The sequence below is a fragment of the Hemiscyllium ocellatum genome, chromosome 19, assembly GCF_020745735.1.
Source record: "Hemiscyllium ocellatum isolate sHemOce1 chromosome 19, sHemOce1.pat.X.cur, whole genome shotgun sequence".
Taxonomy (NCBI): domain Eukaryota; kingdom Metazoa; phylum Chordata; class Chondrichthyes; order Orectolobiformes; family Hemiscylliidae; genus Hemiscyllium; species Hemiscyllium ocellatum.
Window position 1 is genome coordinate 51,671,092 of NC_083419.1, and position 21,584 is coordinate 51,692,675.

At 39.6% G+C, this 21,584-nt stretch overlaps 1 protein-coding gene across 1 annotated transcript in view; it reads left to right on the plus strand.

The window, feature by feature from the left end:
- Window positions 1-21,584, plus strand: part of efcab6 (EF-hand calcium binding domain 6) — a 102,910-nt gene that overhangs the window by 44,019 nt on the left and 37,307 nt on the right. Inside the window, exons 15-21 of the mRNA XM_060839546.1 lie at window positions 1,341-1,501; window positions 8,276-8,401; window positions 8,582-8,753; window positions 11,394-11,508; window positions 14,912-15,024; window positions 15,163-15,392; window positions 15,452-15,544. Coding sequence (XP_060695529.1) covers window positions 1,341-1,501; window positions 8,276-8,401; window positions 8,582-8,753; window positions 11,394-11,508; window positions 14,912-15,024; window positions 15,163-15,392; window positions 15,452-15,544 — 1,010 coding nt within the window. The remainder of the gene's footprint in view (window positions 1-1,340; window positions 1,502-8,275; window positions 8,402-8,581; window positions 8,754-11,393; window positions 11,509-14,911; window positions 15,025-15,162; window positions 15,393-15,451; window positions 15,545-21,584) is intronic.

Genomic DNA, 21,584 nt, shown 5'->3' on the forward strand with positions numbered 1-21,584 from the left:
AATCGAGGGCCAAGCAGAGCATGAATGAAAAGGCCTAAAATCAGCTCTGAGGTCAGGACTACAACATGCATGGAGCAGCATGTGTTGCCTCGGCTGCTCAGAATCCTTAGGGAGCTGGTTGGCTGTAATGTCTGGATAGTTGATGAATATCAGATTGGTGCCAATAGCACAGGGTTTAGTCCCTATTTTGATTGGGGTAGATTCAGGGTCTGCCTCGTTGCCCTACCCATGTTGGAGGTTGTAGCAACATATGTCAGACCTACCTTCAGGCAGATAACTCCTGCTGCTGTTAAAATTGATTGGAGTTCTTAGAATCATTGAAAAGTTGTACCACTGAAGATGTCTTTTGACTGATTTGTCTGAGCCAATCTCTAGAATCGCAACTCCACCAGTCCCACTTTTCTCCCTTTTTCCTGTCACTGTACAAATAGTTTGTTGTCTTGTGCTTATTTAAGCCCCCTTCAGAAATCTGTTGAACATGCCTCCACCACACTGCCAGGCTGTACATTCCAGACCCTAACCAGTCACTGTGGAAAAAGCTTCGATCTCATGTCACTATTGGCTCTTTGGCAATCACCTTTAAATCTTGGCTATTCAACTCTTCCACCAGCAGAACAGTTCCTTTTTATCAATATTGTCTACATATTTTGCTGTCTCAAACAATTTGATCTTTAGTTTATTCTGTATTAGAATATTTTTCATTGAATTACAGAGTAATAATGTATGGTGGTCATTTGTCCCATTGAGTCTCTGAGGGCTCCTTTGAACAACAGTCCAGTTGGTTTGGCTCTCCAGCTCCTTTCCCACATTAAGTTTATTCTGCAGACAAATCTTTACTGAAGTAAACATATGTTAAATCCCATACCTGACTCTTATTATTTTACAAGCAGCTAATTATTTGACAGCAGTGGAACACAGGAAAAGGTGATGAATCCAGGATCATTACAAGCAGCAAATTCCCTCCTAGTTAGCAGCTTGTGGTTTTGCAGTATTGTTTTTGGACTTGAGCACACAGTCTCAGCTCAAACATTAATATGGTATTAATAAGGTTTTATATAATTGAAAGATGAAGTACTGAGGCAAAGTCCATTTCATCTTTTAGATACACAAAGTACTAGTCAAATTTCTTTTGTGGATTTCCTGTGGAGCCAATAAAAACACAGGGCAAAAAAATAACAAAGCGGCTACTAACGTGCTCTGTGTCAACCTTTTGACTAACATTAATTCAGGAATCAAAGTTATGAAGTTCAGAAGGATGATGTATGTGATGGTACGGTTTGAGTCTAACAGCACTATCAAACTTTTGTCTTCATATATTTTATGCTCAACATTTCAACCAGGTGGAAGATATTCTCCGTAACAAAATTAATCAAAATTGGAAAGAAATGCAAAAGGCTTTGATGAAGAGTGATCCTGAAAAGACTGGCACAATATCCCTTGCTGCATTGCGAAAGATCCTAGAAACCTACTGTCTCTCAATTTCTGATCAACACTTTGAGAAGTAAGTAATTGCAATGTTAGCTAAATATACTCAGACCATTTTGAAGTGGTAAAGATATTTTTGTAAGTTATCATTCAGGTTTTTTATGGTATCTGTGTGACGTGTATTTGGCTGATTATCTGGTGATTGCTCATTCTTTAGTATTGCAGTCCTTGGAAATGTTGCTATAGTGAGTGTTGCAGCTAATTCATTACATATGTTGGAAAACCTTCCATGCTGTAAAGCTCTTGGAATCAATAAATGGTTGAATTATGGCACTGATGTTTCAGTTCCTTGCTCAATTAATTAAGTTTGCCTCAACAACTGTAGTCTGCAATGAAGCAGCTTCTCCAGTTAGAGTCATAGAGATGTACAGCATGGAAACAGACCCTTTGGTCCAACCTGTCCATGCCGACCAGATATCCCAACTCAATCTAGTCCCACCTGCCAGCACCCTGCCAATATCCCTCCAAACCCTTCCTATTCATATATCCATCCAAATGCCTCTTAAATGTTGCAATTATACTAACCTCCACCACATCCTCTGGAAGTTCATTCCATACACGTACCACCCTCTGTGTGAAAAAGTTGCCCCTTAGGTCTCTTTTATATCTTTCCCCTCTCACCCTAAACCTATGCCCTCTAGTTCTGGACTCCCTGACCCCAGGGAAAATACTTTGTCTATTTATCCTGTCCATGCCCCTCATAATTTTGTAAACCTCTATAAGGTCACCCCTCAGCCTCCGACACTCTAGGGAAAACAGCCCCAGCCTGTTCAGCCTCTCCCTGTAGCTCAAATCCTCCAAATCTGGCAACATCCTTGTAAATCTTTTCTGAACCCTTTCAAGTTTCACAATATCTTTCCGATAGGAAGGAGACCTATTCCAACAGTGGCCTAATCAATGTCCTGTACAGCCGCAACATGACCTCCCAACTCCTGTACTCAATAATCTGACCAATAAAGGAAAGCATGCCAAACGCCTTCTTCACTATCCTATCTACCTGCGACTCCACTTTCAAGGAGCTATGAACCTGCACTCCAAGGTCTCTTTGTTCAGCAACACTCCCTAGGACCTTACCATTAAGTGTATAAGTCCTGCTAAGATTTGCTTTCCCAAAATGCAGCACCTCACATTTATCTGAATTAAACTCCATCTGCCACTTCTTAGCCAACTGGCCCATCTGGTCCAGATCCTGCTGTAATCTGAGGTAACCCTCTTTGCTGTCCACTACACCTCAGCTGCAAACTTACTAACTGTACCTCTTATGCTTGCACATAGTTACTCAGTAATTGTGAAAATTGATCTGGTTGTTCACTTTCACAATATACAGTCAAGGTGGCAGCTTCTCTAGGAAGTCCCGAATAACTAATTGTGTTGATTTTTACGAAGTGTGATGTGCATAATGCTCCCTTCCCAATTCCTCATAGCTTTGACAATGAGTTGGCAACTTTATGAAACTGAAATTAGGTTTACTGGTCTGAAGAAGGGTCACTGGGCCTGAAACGTTAATTGTTTTCTCTCCACAGATGTTTCCAGACTTGCTGTGTTTTTCCAGCAATTTCTGTTTTCGTTTCTGATTTTTGCATCTGCAGTTCTTTCTGATTTTTTGTTTAGATTTTCTGTCACCTGATCTTGATCTTGGAACTCACTCCTGTTACCATTTTTCCTGTTGATTTTCAGCTGTTGGAAAAGTAGTCTACTAGAAAGTGGACATTAGTCAGTGGACTAGACTACTTTACATGCCTTCAGTAAATATGGCTCTCCTTGTTTGTTTTGTATATGTTGTGCTATATTGGATTGAGCTTTAATTGTCCTGTTTGGCAATGTTCACCATCTGCCAAGTCTGGGATAGTGTGGAGATGATATGTTGTGCTAAATTTCCCATTCATTCATGAAGTTTCTGAATTCTTCATTCATAAACTGAGGATCATTGTCACTCCTTCCAATATTTGAAATGATTTGACATTTGAAGCATGCTTTCAACATTGTACTGTTTCATCTATTGATAGTTGTTGAAGTGAGCGTGGCTAACTCCCAGTAGTCTGAATAGGAATTGAATGTGACTGGGTACTCAATTCCACGAATGGTAAAGAAGCTGTCAGATTAGACTGTAGGGTTTTGGAGTAGAACCTTCACATGCCCTGAATGGCACAAGCCAGAGTGAGTCAATTGGGGAAAATGCAGCAAGATTGGCAGAAATGAAATTCTCAACATTGGGGGTAGAAAAGTTCAATTCTGCACCCAATTATTGAACAGTGAGATGAGTATTTTGCTGGAGAGAGACCTATTTTCATATATTAGCATACCATTAATATTGAATCTCACCTCATTGATATGCATTTTCCCTTGCCCTAGTTTGAAACTAAATGGTGAGAATTCTTGACATGAATTCAAGTGGGTACTGAGCAGATCTTAAGAAAAAGAAGTGAAAAAATGGCCAGTGTTGGAAATTATAAGCAAAAACAGAAGTTACTGGAAAGGCCCTATAGGTCGGGCAGGATGTGTGGAGAAAATCAGAGTTAAGGTTTTGGGCTCAGTTACCTTTCCTCAAAACTGATGGTAGCTAGGAAGATTTTTTTTAGCAGAATATAAACTGGGGCGGGGAGGGGGTGGGGGAGGTTATGGAGTGAACAATAGACTGAGATAGAGCCCAACGAGAGAAAAGAATAGATGGACAGACAAAGCAGTTGATAACAGGAGAATAAATAGTTATTAGTGGCTAACGATGGGTGCTATGTAATAGCAGACTACATGATAACAAGGCCTGGTGTGTGGGAGTTGGGGTAAGCACACGTGAAGGTGCCTCAAGCGCTAAAACTATTGAACTCCCTATTGGGTCTACAAGGCTATAGAGTTCCCAAGTGGAAAAATGAGATGCTGTTCTTCCAGCTTGCACTGAGTTTCACTGGGGCACTGCAGCAAGCCTAAGACAAGAGATATTGGCCAGAGAACAAAGTGGTGTGTTGAAATGGCATGCAACTGGAAGTTCAGGGTCTTTTTTGCAGATAGAACATACATGTTCTGCAAAGCAGTCACCCAGACTACGCTTAATTTCCTCAATATAGAGGAGACTGGATTGAGCAGATCTAATTAGCTGCTTGCTCTTCCAGGCCTCCATCTTGGACTGTAATCGCAACATCTCAGGGATATTTCTCCAATTCTTGCAGCTGCTGTTCCACAGAAGTTGGCATCTGTCATATTCCAGCCTCATTGCTTCATCAGAGCACATCTTTAGCCCACCTAAAATATAGTTCTGCATTTCAATACTGCAATTTGGTGCTTGCTAACACCTTTCATTGTAATTCTGTTGCCAGGATATTTTACGTAGCACCCACCTAATGTGTTCGAGCACATAGAAACTTGGGACTCCTCACTTGTTTACTTTGCTCCTACTTGGATGGTTGTATTGTCTGTAACTTGCGTTGCCTTGTCTTTTTGTGTTTTGCTGCCTCATTCAGAACTTAAAAGTTAGTACTGTCTTGCCTTGGTGTTTAGAGCAGACACAAAGCCAGGCAGCATGTTATGGTTGTTAGCAGTGATCAGTCAAGGTGAGTGCCAGCAGCCTACCTGGTAAACACACTATCTGTGCTTCAACCAAGTGGGCAGGTCTCAAATTCTACAGATGGCCTTCAGTCAGGGGGTACCAGCACAGTTAGTCAAGGCCAGCATCTGATATCAGTCCAGGGGCTTGGACCCAATCAATCGGTTGCTTAACATCAAAGGTCTGGGGGTTTGTAACTCTACAGTCTGCCATAGTCAGACCTGCAGGTCTAATTCAACCACACCGGGGATTTGTAGTTAGTCCATTATGGAGCAGCACAATCAGGAGTCTCGTCATTCATTAGTCAGGTCTGTCTCTCCATGTTGATAAGTGAATGTGGGCCACACTAATTCCTGAGTGTCTGGATTTTATCAGTGGCTTTAATAGAGGGAGGCAGGGGAAGTCAATTGTGGGAATTGGAGGCAGCATGCTGGGATACAGAGGTGATAATAATTGTGAAATGGAGACACTCAATATATAAAAGTGGGAGATGATAGACTGTAGAAAGTCTAGGATTATTGTAGGAGTGGGGAGGTTATTGATTATTGTAGGAGTGGGGGGGGTGGTGGTGACAGTGGCATGACTATGTTTAGAATGACAGCGCTTTATGCTGAAGGCTTAGGTACAAGTGGGGAGATGGACGTTTAAGTAAAGAGGCTGGGTGAAAGCATGGGGAAGATCAATGCCAGTGGGGTTGACGGTGAGTGAAGGAAGATGTTGCAAACTGTTGTGAGTGTAGTAGACTGAGAGTCTTGTTGGGAGTTGGGTTCATTAGTAGAGAGTGTGAAGTAGCAAAGAGAAGATAGTAGCACTTCCCACTTGCAGAGCACATAAAATTATTTAAGCTTCTTGTGATATTGCTGAGTATTTTTCCAGACTATGGACACTACACTGCTCTGAGTGGCAGCTTCAGACCAGGCAGGCAGGGCATAATGCCATTGTCTCCTCTGACATACCCGAGGAAAGTGGATGACCCTCCTCTGCATCACTCCACAAACTAAGGCCTGGAGTTGGTGAAGTAGTGGGCTAATTTCCCTTTCTTAGTCATCTCTGGGGCAAATTTTTACACACGGGAAGCATGAATGGCAGCAGCTGACTGACAGCACTTGGCTTGGTGCACAAATGCATTTTAAAAAATGGCACCAGGAAATCCAGAATGTTCCAGCAATCACCTGTACTTTCATCTCTGGTAAATGCACAGTAGTGTTGGGCACCATCGAGGCATGGTGCATTGCTAATGAGGCAAGATGAGGAGAATAGTGTGAGAAAACTTGCTTGAGCTCCGAGAAGGAAAACTCCCATGAAAATCCCCGAAGTTGATTCTGAGCTGATTTTTGATAAAAACACTTAGTTTCAATTTAAGGCGAATTGGAGTTATTTTTAAACTTTTGAGTTTGTTTTATTGTGCCTTTTCTGTATTTTGAAATAATGCTTTGGCTTTTGATTTAGCCGAGAAGTAAGAAAGATGTGTGCTTGATATGGAGAAAATTGCTGAGGGCAGAGCTGTGTTCTAAATGGATATGGGTGGGTTTCAGTAAAAATATAAGTCAGTGAAAAGAAAGCTGACCTGAAGTCTGCAAACAACTAGTCTGGTGTGTTTAATCAAATATCTCAGTGTGTATATTTAGAGAGAAGAAAAATAAACTCTTCGAGAATTGGATATGGTCAGGTAGCTCTGTAGGAACTTTTTATCCTGCTAAAGAGGATTATCTTTGTGTGTCACTACTGCTGTGCCACTTCAAAACTATTCTTCCAAGAGCTAGAAATCCATCAAACCCACAAATTGTAATAGGAGTGAGTGACAAGATCAGAATGAAATGACAGAAAATCAAATTTCACTTTGATAAAGTTGCCAAATCATGTTGAGAGTTGGGGAGTTGGTAAGGGTGCATTCATTCTTTGCACTCAACAAAAGTCAATCCACTGGAAACTTGGGACTTGACAAAAAGTCAGCAATTTCTTTACTTGTACCAGGGGGTTGTATTTGGTAAGGTTTTACTGTATACTTCAGCTGTGACCTGCGCAGCCAGACTTAGACTGAAAAGGATACACCTTCCAGAACTTGAGTTTATTTGTCCTATGGGGGTGAGTGCCACTTTAAGATTGGTTAAGTTTAGTGACTTAAGTGTACACTACAAACTTGACTTGTTTAGAACCTTCTCTTGTTCAGTGTACCTATTTAGTCATTATTTCTTGTTTTGTTCAAGTTTATATTGGAAAGCTTCTTTTTGTGTTTATATTTAACCCAGGATTTCTATCCCATTTTTCTTTATTCTTAATTCTTCTATATGTTCTCTAAACAATGATAGGATTTAGTTTGATAGACTAACAAATTTCCACCTTGTCCGGTATTCTTTTAACTGGGATCATAATGCAATACTTTGATGTGCTGATGCCTACCACAACTCTAGTTTGTGTGAGGGATTTTCTTAGCGCTACCTGTCCAATTCATGAATTTACTCTTTACAATACACAAATTCAAGTCTTATATTCCAGACACAAGTTATTCATACCTCTTAACTTACGGGTTTTTCTCTTAAATCAACTTCTTGTATACACTCATTTATATTTATAGACTCTTCATTTGATAAGTGCTTTTATTAAGCATGAAAATCTTTTTAAAAATCAACCTTGTGCAAACTCAGGTCACATTTATGTGATCATTACACTGTGATAATTTTTCAGTGAGCTAGTTCCTCTGTGGGTGCAGCATGAGTGATGCAAAACCACTGAACCTACTAAAATTATTTGAGATCCTCATGATAGTCACCTCAAGGTACTCTGACTGTTGAGAAACTAGCCAGCTACAGATAGTTGAAAATTGCTTTTAAGTCATGGCAGAGTCAGCCAGATCATGTCTCCCTTCCAAAGCTGAAATAGAATTTTAGCTGTATATGTATTTGCATTTCCAAATCATTGAACAAAGCAGCACACTTGTAGGAATTAACACTTTCATTAAATTACTCTTCACCTTGGCACCATGGAAAGTGGAAGGTTTGGATTGTGTCGGTTAGGTAGGAGATGATTAAGAGTAGAGCATTCTTTTTGCAAAGCAGAGTGCACTTGTCATGTAATATAGGTTGAGCTTCTTTGTACTTCAATCACAAACTGTTAGGCTTACAGTGTAAGTGACAGGCCTAATATCATCAGAATATTAATATCATCAGAATATTGTGAATGTGCACCTTTTAAAATATATAAGATTGAATATAGTTGCACAAATATCTGAAAAATAGTCTCTAAATCTTTCAGATTATGCCAGCAACAACAGAACAACAACTTACATGTGTCATACCAACAATTTCTGGAAAGTCTTGGGGTGCATGACATTCCTAAAATCGTTGGCACTGATGTGCTTCAACAACAAGACAAAAAAAGGCAAGCTCACCTTTTCACCAGTACTTGATAATAATGATTTATTATTTAAATTCATCCCAAAATCTGCATTGATTTCAAATAAATATTGGACCAGTGGTGTCAATCTCCAGTACTCTAAGTTCTCATGGCATTCTAATTGCTAATTATTTCCATGAATAACTTACCAAATGTTTCTATCAGATTAGCAAAGCAAGGAAATGAAAACCTTATACGAGGCAGTATGATGACAGTGAATGAGGTGAAATCAGAGCTGTGGCAACGTATTATGAACTGCGACAGTGTCATTAGAAAAAGTTTCCTGACCCACAAGAACCAATCCAATGGAAAAATCAACAAGGAAGGATTCAAGAAGGTGATTTTTAAAAATATTTGAAACCAGTAAAATATTTACCTCAAGCAACTTTAACTGCAGTAATTCCTTATGATGCTTTGGCCTATTCATTTGTTCTATTTTTTTAGGATTCTCTTTTGCCTGAAGTATTGACATAAACTCCCACACCATGGAACTAAGGAATATATCACACACATGGGAGAAGTAATTTTGTCACAGCACACTTTTTTTCTCATTGCTGATGCAATATCCACTAGTCCTACCCATCTTCTATTGCCAGAGATTAAGCCTTGTTCTGCTTAATTGCATGGAAATCCACTGCCACAGAGTCCATTGGCCAAGTGGATTTAATCAAAATTAGCCTGGGATGTGAAAGTTGATTTTTAAAAAAAACTAACACTGGGGCCATCAAAACAAAATGTGGTCCTCTCTTTATTCATGGTCCTCTTGTGCACGTTCAGCAGGGCATCTAAATATTGAAAAGGAGTGGAGGACCTGTGATTTCCTCTCACTATGTCAGTATATCAGTACCAGGTGAAATGCTCCAGTCTCTAATCCCATAAATGTAAAAGGGTCAGTTAGACTTGAAACGTCAGCTCTTTTCTCTCCTTACAGATGCTGCCAGACCTGCTGAGATTTTACAGCATTTTCTCTTTTAGTTTCTGAAAACTAATGGTAGTTTTGGTATAAACATAATTATCCCATCAATAATGAATGTTTTTAAAAAAATTTAATGTTAATGATAGCTGAACATAAAAGCTGAGGGGGGAGCTTGACAGTACTTGGCTGGTTCACTCCACAGCTATTTAGTGGCTCTTGAGTTTGAGAGGGAACCTCTTCCTACATCTGAGAGGAAAGCTCACCTTTTGAAATCTATCCAGATGCACCAGGAGAACTGATGTGATTGCATGAAGTACTAAAGAGACCATGCCATGGTTGGAGCCCTGAATAAGATGTAACTGTGGCCTCACCTAGATTAGGCAAGCAGGGGACTAAAAGATTGTCAGATACTCGTGTGGACAGAGCAGAGAGAGAGGGGAAATGGGAGGAGGATGTTGAGAAAGCCCCCGATAGACACTGTGTCCAGACAGGAGACACCTACATAGTCCTGAGTTAAAATTCTTGAACTAACTCCCATTGCAGGCTACCTACTGCACATGGACTGCAGCAGTTCAAGAAAGCAGCTCACTACCATCTTCTCAAGGGCAACTAGGGATAGGCAATAAATATTGGCACAGCCAACGATGCCCACATTCCACAAATGAATAAAAAATGTCCTGCTGCTAAATTTTACGAGGTAGTTTTGGACACCAGGTGTTGACCTACCCACACAGCCTAACTGCAGGAAGAATCCCAGCTGGAGCAAGAACTGGCCACAAATGCAATTTTATTGTCAAGTTAAGAGCTGCAGTTATCTGTTGGTGAGCATGTACCACTGCCAAGGTTTCCGGTTTTACGTGTTCATCCCCCGGGGGCTTAAAGGTTTACAAATTACATCCACTTCCCGTGAAGGTATTGGGACTGAACATCATAAACACTGAATTTATGTTATTTAATAGTGTCCAGTGGAATAAATTTGGTTCCCCTCAATTGACAATACAATCTTGGAACATCATTTTCTTCTTGTCCCATCATCAAAAGTTACAATGTGTGGGGTGCTTTATGGAATTGTACTGTGGCGTAGTAACATTACATTTAATCTACAATTTTCTGTGTCAGATACTAAAAACAATGTCCTTTTGAGTCTTCACACAGTTTCCTATTTCAGCCATGCAATTTTGCTGAAATGTTGAGGGAGTAAAAATGGGGCCAAATCCTTCTCCACTATTGATTAGTGTTAGATGATTAGATGCTGGTGGTCAGGTCAGTTTATCTAAATTAATAACAACGTCCATTTTAAAAAGAAACAGTACCACTTGCAAGCTGTTGATAGACTTCACAGAAACTTAAAAATTGTTCTGCTTCTTGAAGATTTTTGGTATCCTCCTTTACAAATAATAATTGTCAGAGTGCGGGCTATGCAGGAATGCACAGAACGTTAAAGTTTGTTTTATTTTATAAGCTTATTGGAGCTAGATTTTACGCACATTTATCGTCAGTTGGGAAAAGAAGTTAACAAGTAAGCTTGATAATTTTAGAAATGACAGCTTAACTACTTTGTAAATGTTATAGTCAGTTTTACAGTGCTTTTTCCCACTGCTATTGAATTTAAGTTTGAACCCTGTATCATGGCCCTTCTATAGGAGGGAAATTTCCAAGATCAAAAAGAATGTATATAAATCACTCTGACCCAGGAAGATAAACTTATGCCACATTGTTTTCTCTACATAACCTTTACTCTCAAAACTCACCCACAGAATCAAAAAACTTGCTACCAACTATTTATGGAATACATTAGGAGGAATCCATAGCCCAAAAGTGTCATTTGCTCATAACTCAGGGAGAGAGAAGGTGATAGCAGGCAGTAATAGAGGGAAAAAAGGTTATTCTAAGTAGTACCCTTATTGTTTGGATTTTATTGCCAAGTAATCTTCTGAGTGAAAGTTAATTAAGACTTGGAGAACAGCTATTAATTTGGTATTTTACCATATAGAGAGCTGTGTAAATAATATTTTATTAAAATTTATTTTGTTGCATTATGTTGGATTCCTTGGTCTTTAGGTGTTGCATGATTGTGAAATAATCATGGATGATCATCAGTTTGACATTCTGGCTGACATGCTGGGGTTCAAGAATCAAGAATTTAGTTTCTCCGACTTTTCACAACGCTTTAAAGGTAACCTGACTATTAAGCATTCATTCACATGGCAATTAAGATTGTAAACATTTACTGTTGCTGTTAAATCTTGATTTTCATCATCACAGCAGCAAGTATAGTCTCAGTTGTTCCAGAACAGGAGGCCTCAAGTTTCTAAGTTATTTCCCTTTCAGAAAATTAACACTGTGAAATTTGTTGTTTTATCCAAGCTTCCCTTCCTACTACTTAGACTTTTAAACCTGAATTTGATACTGCCTAACCATGCTTTGATTACCTTGTCTTTATTCCTATTCTTCTCAGCCTTGATGTCATCCTGCACATCTAGGCATTTTAACCAATTTAAAGGAGTGTATAATTTGAATATAGCTGAACTGGATAGAGTCCTTTTTAGGGGATATGTTGTCTTCATATTATGTATTGGATGTAGGTTTTCTCGCTGAGCTGGAAAGTTCATTTTCAGACGTTTTGTCGCCATAATAGGTAACATCTTCAGTGAGTCTCCAGACGAGGAACTGCTGATGTTTCTTGCTTTCTATTTGTATGTTTGGGTTTATTTGGGTTGGTGATGTCATTTCCTGTTTTTTTTTCTCAGGGGATGGTAAATGGGGTCCAAGTCAATGTGTTTGTTGATAGAGTTCCGGTTGGAATGCCATGCTTCTAGGAATTCTCATGCGTGTCTCTGTTTGGCTTTTCCTAGGAAGGATGTGTTCTCCCAGTCGAAGTGGTGTCTTTCATTATCTGTATGTAAGGATACTAGTGAGAGAGGGTCTTTTCATTTGTGGCTAGTTGATGTTCATGTATCCTGGAGGCTAGTTTTCTGCTGTTTGTCCAATGTAGCATTTGTTACAGTTCTTGCACGGTATTTTGTAAATGACATTAGTTTTGCTTGTTGTCTGTATAGGGGCTTTCAAGTTCATTAGCTGCTGTTTTAGTGTGTTGATGGGTTTGTGGGCTACCATGATGCCAAGGAGTCTGCATAGTCTGGCAGTCATTTCCAAGATGTCTTTGATGTAGGGAGAGTGGCTAGGGTTTCTGACGTGTTTTGTCTGCTTGTTTGGGGTTGTTGCTGAGAAATCGGTGGACTGTGGTCATTGGGTATCCATTCTTTTTGAATACATTGTTTAGGTGATTTTCCTCTGCTCTGCATAGTTATGTATTACAGGGAAATTCACTATGAACATAATAACTACAGTATTTATTAGTATGAGTCAAATCCTTTTTGAAGTACTGGTTTTAGTATGCTTTGTCAAAGTTTATCATCTTGCACTTTTGACGGTAACTGCCAAGGAACACTAATGTAAAAGGAAGACTGTTTGTAAGAGATTTATTTTACTGCGGACTGAGAAAAAATGGAGACTGCTAGAAAAAGAAGGGAAAATACAAGATGTTGTTTACAGTTTAAAATAACAAGTGAAGCTAAGTGGTTCATATGAAACAACATTACTTTCTGGGCACACAGAGTCCAGACTAAGAGGTACTATTTATTTTGTGGTCAGAAGAGCCCAGCCTAGCAGCAATTCTCTGTCTGGTCAGTATGCAGCTTAACACATTCTCTGCAAGGAGAATGAAACAGAGAGAAGCAGAGAGATCTCCGGAAGCTAACTAAATCATTGTTTCTCTATTCCTCTTTTCTGTAAAGTTGCTTTCTCCAATCTCCTTTTGAAAGCACAGGAAAAAAATGCATTTGAAAGTGCTGAAGGAAATAATTCTAAAACTAAAGAACCAAGAAAGACCCCAGATCCAACCAGTGAACTCTAGGTGTGCAAATAATGTTGAGACATCATTGAAGAGTTGAGGATTGTGAGAACAACCTATCTGGTTTTATGATTATGGATTGATGGTACAGAACTGTGTTTCTTGAATTTGTTTTTAACTTAGGTTCAAAATAATTGTTTTGTTTCTTTTTTTATGTGTCTGTGTATGGAAGTTTTAATAGGGGTAAAATTCAAGGTATATAAATTCAAAATCCTTTCTTTTCACTGTTGTTTTTAATGTTGTGTTTTTTTTTGTTGTTACTAAAGAAATTTAGCGCCTGCCTGGGACTTTAATAGTTGCATTGAGTCATCCGTCACATTTGTCATGACTCTGGCAATAGTGCTGCTTAATTTTCAGTGCACTACGCCGAGGTGTTGTGACAGTTTATACTGTGAGAGGACAGTGCTGATTTGTTGTTAAGTGGACTCTGGTCAAGTTATTGGCCTGGAGAATTTGATAAGTCATCCAATCATTCCTTGGTTCATTTCAAAGGGAAATGCCTTGATCAATCAGCACATACCTGCACATCACCGAGTATCTGGTACAAGTTCTTCACTGCTAACTGACTATTTATTAGCTTTAACCTAAAAATTCTGCAGTCAAGTGTAAAAATGAGTTGAAGTTATGTTCTGAAACTGCAGGATTCTTAAACGTGCAGGTCCAACCTGCTACAACAAATTCATGATTCATACTACTACTTTTTCCTTCCTACTATTTCTGTATCTCTGCAGTTGCTATTGCAGGTAGATCCTATCTGTGGACCATTACTTCCCACAGGAAAATGGGGAATATCAGTGCCTGAGAATGAGGCCTACTGCAACATCTGTCTTGTTCAATTATTCATAACTGCTCAAAGCTGGGATCTGCCAAAGAACAAGTCACTAGTTTCATTTCTGGTGGAACCCCGCCACTATCGACATCCTGGGGGTTACTATTGCTCAGAAACTGATTGGACTACTATAAGCATACTGGCTACAAGAGCAGGTCAGAGGCTAGGAGTTCTGCAGCCAGTAACTCACATCTGTCTTCCCAATGCCTGTTCATTGTCAAATAAGGCCTAAGTCAAGTGTGTAATTGAATACTCTCCACTTGCCTAGATGAGTGCAGCACCAACAACACTCAAAAAACGCGACACTATAGAGGACAAAGCAGCTCACTTGACTAACATTTTATCCCTAATTTGAATATTTAGCACCAATATACAGTAGTGGCAATGCATAATGTCTTCCATAGTATCACAGTAACTCAGCAAGGTACCTCTGTTAGCACTTTCCAAATCCATGACCTCTTCGAGCTAGAAGGACAAGGCTAACAACCCTGACTGCAGGTTTCCCTCTCTGCCACATGACATTCTGATAAAGAATTGTGTTGCTGTTCCTTCTCTGTTACTGTGTCAAAATCCTGGCAATCTCTCCCCAAGAGCACTCAGTACCTGTATCTCTCAAAGACTGTAGTAGTTCAAGATGGCAACATATGAACACCTTATCCAGCATAACTAGGAAGGAGCAATAAGAACTGACCTAGCCAGTGATACAAAGCACCTGTGAATAAATAAATAAAGATTTGGGCATGAGAAAAAGAAAGGGGAAACAGGAGCTAAAAAAAGGAGAAATAGGATAAACTGTTATTAAATCAAATGTCAAATATTTTGTCACATGGTTTACAGATTACAGATCAGTAAAGCAGTGCTACAGTGATACAGGTGATTCCAAAATGAAACGCATGATTGCAGATGACTGTTTTAATTACATCACGGATAAACTGAAAAGTACAATTTTGGTAAGGCTGCTTAGTTATATTTAAGTGTTTTCAGTGGATATTACAATTTGTTTTAATTTTCTTTGTTAAAGATACTTTAAAATAATGTTGGCAGTACTGGATAAGTCTATTAATGACCTATTGAATTCTCTTTGAAAGGATTTGCATTCTGTATTTGATCGATTGGACCGTAATCATGATGGACTAATTACAATGTACGACTTTCGTACTCTGTTTGACAACTGCTTGCTTTCAACAACAGAGTATCATCGCTTTTTAGGGATGGTGGGACTGATACCTGAGGCAAAACTATCCTATCTTGATTTCTTTAAGGTGTTAAATATGATCGAGTCCAAACAGAGCCCCCGCTGGAATACATCTGTTTACAAGTTAGTACTCGGCTTTCATTTTGAAACTTATTTTGCTGTTTGTGTTTATTCCTTTGTAGTTGTCTTGAAATAAACTATTTTCATGAGCACAAACAAAGGGCAAAAAGCGACCAAAATTATAATCTGAGACGGAAACAAAGAACACTGGAAAGGTAACATAATGGGTCAGTCAGTGTCTGTTGTGGAAAAATATATTGATGCTTCTAGCTGGAGCTTTTTCCACAACTGAGTACTGAATGGTTGAGCAAAGTATTTTAATAAAATTCGACAGAGGTGAGATGGATAGGGACGGTATAGAGGTGTACTTGGAAAGGAAGGGGAGGGAGGATGCTGAGCAAGAAGCTGAAGTGAATGATCTGCAACTTTGCAGAAAGGAAGAGTCTGCTTTTGTTTGAAAATATGAAGCATCATTCAATTAAGAGGTCATTTAGCTCAGTTGGCTGGAGGGCTGGTTTCTGATGCAGAGTGATGTCTATAGTGTGGGTTCAATTCCTGCACTGGCTAGGGTTACTATGAAGGACTCTCCTCTTGCCTGAGGCATGGTGACTTTTAGGTTAAATTACCATCAGTCGCCATCTCTCTGTAATGAGAGATGAGCCTTATCATTTGGTATGGCAACTTGACCTTTAGTAGGAAAAGGTATTAACAAATTAATAATAAAATTACACTAAATTGCTAATTTGCTAATACTTGAGACAATGTCAGACTCACACTAGGATAAATACAGGAATTGTACAAAAGGATAGAAATTTCGCTTCTCTGGTGTGGGTGTAAGCGATGCTTTGAATGTTGGGAGAATACATCGAAAATGGGAAAATCAGAATTGTGATGTTGAGAAAAAAGTTTGTGACTTATTTCACTCAAACCTTAAATATTGATTCTTAATTGTTACAATTGAGCATTGCCTACTTTATGACCTTTGCACACTCTCCTACTAGCTCAACTCCCCTTATTTGTATTACACCTCCAATCTTCTGCTCCTGAGAAACTAGATTGTATAAATTCTGGGTATGTAAATTAGTCCAAGTATCTGGCAGGGGTGGGAGATTTTACTGATTTTGTTTATCTCTGTCTTCATCCTATTGTGTCTCCAGCACAATGTTCCTGCATGTTCTATAAATATTATCATTCAGCAAGCCACCAGCCTTGACACATTATAATTCCTGCTCTTGAACCAAATCTCACAATACTTCAGCCTTTCAACAGTGGCACCTACGACTTCCGTGCTTCTGTTAGGTCACTTTATACATCTTATATTTACACAGGATGCATCTTATAGTTTGCTTTCTTAGCACTCCCTCACTTTGCACTTACTTGGACACTGCTGACCTCACTCTTTTTTTAGGGCAAAGGATCTTCAGTGCTCAATTACAGATTGCCAGCCTCTTTGGCTTGCATTACTTTTTAACACAAAGGGAGAACAAGGCAGCTGTCACAGTGGGTAGCAGTAAGCAGTCAAGACTGTCAACATGTCACTCTGCTGCATCCTGCTATGTCAATGTCACATCTGCAATAAATACACTCAATATCATACCTCGCACAAAGGAAGATGGTGTAGTAGTTGAAGGCCGGTTATTCAGCTTCAGGACATCTCTGCAAGAATTCTGCAGAGTAGTGTCCTAAGCCCAACCATCTTCAGCTGCTTCAATCTCTGTCAGAAGTCAGGATATTTGCTGATACTGCACAATATGCAGCACCATTCACAACTTCTCAGATACTGAAGCAGCCCATGTTCAAATGCACTAAGACCAGGACAGTATCCAGGTTTGTGCTAACAAGTGGCAAATCATCTTCATGTCACGCAAGTGCCAAATATTAACCATCTCAACCAAAGAATCTGCCAATATCCTTTTAATATTCAATGGCATCATTATCGTTGCACTATCATTGTCCTTGGGAGTTACCACTGGGCTACCCATACAAATAGCACTGTCACAAGAGCAAGTCAGAGGCTAGGCATACTGCAGCAAGGAACTCACCTGACTCCACAAAGCCTGCTGAAAATATACGAGGCACAAGTCAGCAATATGACACCACGTTCACAAAATGACACTACTTTAACCACTGATGCATAAAAGCAGCAATGTGTGCCATTTACAAGATGCACTGCAGAAATTCACCAAGGATCCTTCGACAACACCTTCCAAACCCACCACTACTGCAATCTAGAAGGATAGGGACAATTGGTTTATGGAAGCACCATCAGCTGCATGTTCCCTTCCAAGTCACACACTATCTTGATCTCCAAATTGGATTCCTTCAGTGTTATTGGGCCAAAATGCTAGAACTCCCTCCTCAATAGTATTGTGTGTGTACCTACAACAAAAGTACAGTAGTTCTAGAAGGCAGCTCATCTAAACCTTAGGGCAACTAGGGATTGGCAACAAATGCTGGACCAGCCAGTGATGCCCACATCCCATGAGTGAATTTCAAAAAGTGCTTCAAGCAAACACTGTGAAAGTAAAAGGGGAACAGTCTTTTATGGGTTAAAGGTGCGACAGTCAGGGGGTGCCACAATAATTAATCAAGTGGTTTGGTTAATTCCGGTCAAGGGAACTGACCATGGTCAGTCTGGGCCCCCATTTCCTTATAGACTGGGAATTAGGCCATGGTTAATCCTGTAGTTGAGCTGCAATTAGCCAGGCCTTTGCAGGTAGGACAGTTGGAATGCTGTTTTTCAAATGCAATATTTGTTGCTTTGAGATGAAAGGACCGATTTAGCATAATGAACCAGCAGTTCGCGGTGACAGATGAGCAGGAGAGTTGGTGAAATGTCATCAGTGAATGAATAGGAAGCACAGAGGGCAGAAAGAATTAGCAGCCTGGGAGAATTAGGTGGATGAGAGTCATTGAGTGAATATGATGGTCGCAATTGTAAAGCTTTTAGTCCCCAAGCTTTGGTAAGATAAGTGTGAAGTGACACAGTTTGAGAGAGTGGTGGCCCTATAAGTGGGAAATATAAGAGAGAAAATGGTGGCACTTACCTTTGTGTGGACAAAAGATTATTGACCTTCTTCTTGCATGATATACATCCATCCCATTTCACTAGGGTCACAGCACTGCCCTGGATTGTTATCTGGGTCCAGCCTGGCCTGGTCTGATACATGGTCTCCTGCCCTGGTCAGACTGCACTTCTCTTTACCATGCCACCAGTCGACACTTGCAGTTGCTATTAGTGAGGTGGGTTGAAGCTGTGTTGATGGGTCAGTATGCTGTAGCTTGTATGTTCTGCAGGTGTATTCTCTTTTAATCTGCACAAATCTGCCACACAAAAGCACTGCTCAGTTTCCAAGTTGGCTATAAACTTATGGTCATCTTATGCCACGGTGAAGCATCTTGAGACATTTCAAGTTGGCTGATGAATTTTGGGGTAGGGATCTTATTGTTATGGATGTTTTGAAATAGTTCTGCCTCCTTTCCATTTATTCCCCCTTTGTCAGCTCACCAAACCTACAGAGACAATCTGTAAAGTATGTAGTCACTAACCCAGTGCCAACACAGCAGCTGCCAACAAATACCTCACACAGTCAAAGCAAAGTCTCTGTGAGTTTCATGACCTGCTTCTGAGAGGAGTGAAGACTTTCAGGTTTGCAGCTTCCTCATTTGTCCTGTTAAAGATACAGTGTACCCATTTGTTCTGCAAAAGACTCAATGGATTTGATGGTGGCTGGCAGTCAAAGTGGAGTATGTATATTACATAGCACAGTCGGAATGAGAGATTATTTTTGTGAAATGATGGAAAGGAATTTAGTGATGTGCATACAAAATATAATCTTAAGTATTTGTTAATTATTTTTAAAGTGCATTTTGAAGCTTTTATTATGTAGATGTTAATCTTAGTGAGTAAAGAATGCACAAGTTCACATGGTGTCCAAGGTAAAAAGGGGAGTGCAGTCAATACTGTCCTTTCTGTCCTGGTCAGGTCATTAAACTACTTGGAACATTAGCCTGCAGTCCTGAGGGTGAGGGAGTTGGTATTTACCTGCAGTTGTTACCTCTCCACATAGCATTAAGTCACTTTTGTAAGATATTTGCTATTAACATATCAACTCTAATTAAAGTAATTTGTCTCTCCCCTGAGTCATTTATGTCAAGAGCATTCATAGACCATTCTCTGTGAAGTTTCGGCATATTCTGCCCCTGCTAACTGCCATTGTACTGGGCATAATTAAATATGTGTAATATTGTCTGGTATGATTCTGCTGAGTTTATTAATACACGTTTTGTTATTATGTTACTTTTGCTAGGATAGGAAAATTATTTGATTTCGGTATCAGAGGTTTGAGTGTCTGAAATCTTATGTTAAATGGAATAATGTTGGATCGTGATTAGATTAGATTAGATTCTCTACAGTGTGGAAACAGGCCCTTCGGCCCAACAAGTCCACACTGCCCCTCCAAAGAGAAACCCACCCAAACCCATTCCCCTACCCACTATTTACCCCGGACTCATGCACCTAACATGCATCTAACAAAGCAGAATTATTAGCAATATTTGCCAAAACAAGTCATATTTCAGAAATCGCAATCACTATTGTGGAAAGATTGCTGCTGGTTTTGGTAAACATGCTTTCCAAATAAAGTGCACTCAAACTCTTTAAATCTGAACTTCAGACAAAAGCATGCATGGAAGCCACTACTGTAGACATCTGTTTCCCACACACACACACATATATAGATATCACAGAATTATTACAGCACAGAAGAAGGCCTTTTGGCTTATCTGTGCCAGTTCTCTGTATGAGCAATTTAGCTACTGCCACTCCCGTATTTTCTCCCCATAGCCCATTTCTTCCTTTACAGTTAACAATCCATTACCCTCTTGAATGCCTCAACTGAACCTGCCTCTAACACCCTACCTGAGGCATTTCATTCCAGATCCTAACTTTGTGCTACATGAAAAAGATTATTCTTAAGTTGCCCTTGTTTATTTTGCCAATTCCCTGAAAAGTGTGCCCTCTTGTTCTTGCTCTTTCAACTATGGAAACGTATTTTATATCTACTTAGACCTGACCTTCCATGATTTTGAATACCTCTATCAGGTTTCTTGTTAACCCAGTCTCAACTTCTCCAATCTAACTACACAGCTGAAATTTCTCATTGCTGGAATCATTCTTATTAATCTTTTCTGCACTCTCTGTGATGCCTTTTATATATTTCTAAAAGTGTGGCTCCAGAACTGGGCACAACATTCCAGTTGAGGCCAAAGCAGAATCTTGTACAAGTTTAACATAATTTCCTCACTTTTATACTCAGTGACCCTATTAATAAGGGCTAGCATGTTGTATGGTTTATTCACCACACTCTCTCTCCCTGCCCTGAAACCTTCAGTGAATTATGCATAGATACACCCAGGTATCTGCTCCATCCAGCCTTCTCTTTTGGAACTGTATTCTTTCTGTTAGATTGCACCTCTTCTGCATTCTTTTGACCAAAATGAATCACTTCATACTACTTAGCATTACATTTCATCAATATTTGTCTGTCCGTTTTATCAAGTTGTCCTTTTGAAGTTCCACATTATCCTTATCTCAGGTTTCTTTATGCTTGCAAGTTTTGTATTATTCACAAATTTTTAAATGATGCCCTGTACACCAAGTGTCTAGATGATTGATATGCATTAGAAAAAGGTGTCCCAGTCTCTGGGGAACCCTACTAGAAACCTTCTGTTATGGACCAGACCATGCCCCTTATTGAGAAGATAGTCTAGACCCTAGCTTTTTCTTATTTTTAAAGGCAAGTGTAAGGCATTGTGTTCCATTTGGTCAGGCGACCAGCCTTGAAGCAAAACATACTTTATTCTTACACTATAGTTAAAATACAAACAAAAGAATGAAGAATTGGAATAACTTAACTCTGTGGGAAAACTTAAGAGAATAATAGATTATTTAGCTACTAAATTGCAACTGTCCGAATATAATAACATCCTGCAAAAGACATCTTTGGCAAATGCAATGAAATAGATTGTCTCACATGCAATTTGAGCAGCAGACCCCAGCTACTGCTGAAAGCTCAAACTAAAATTCTGGTTCTATGGGAGCTTGACCCCACCCACCTGTGCTGCCTCTGTTGTTACAACTTGAAAGAAACCCCAAAGTCTCACAAACTTTGGCTTTGGAGCAGACTGCTCATCACCTATGTCCCAACCTTTCTTCATTTTAAAAAATAGCCATGACAAAATTACACCTCTTAA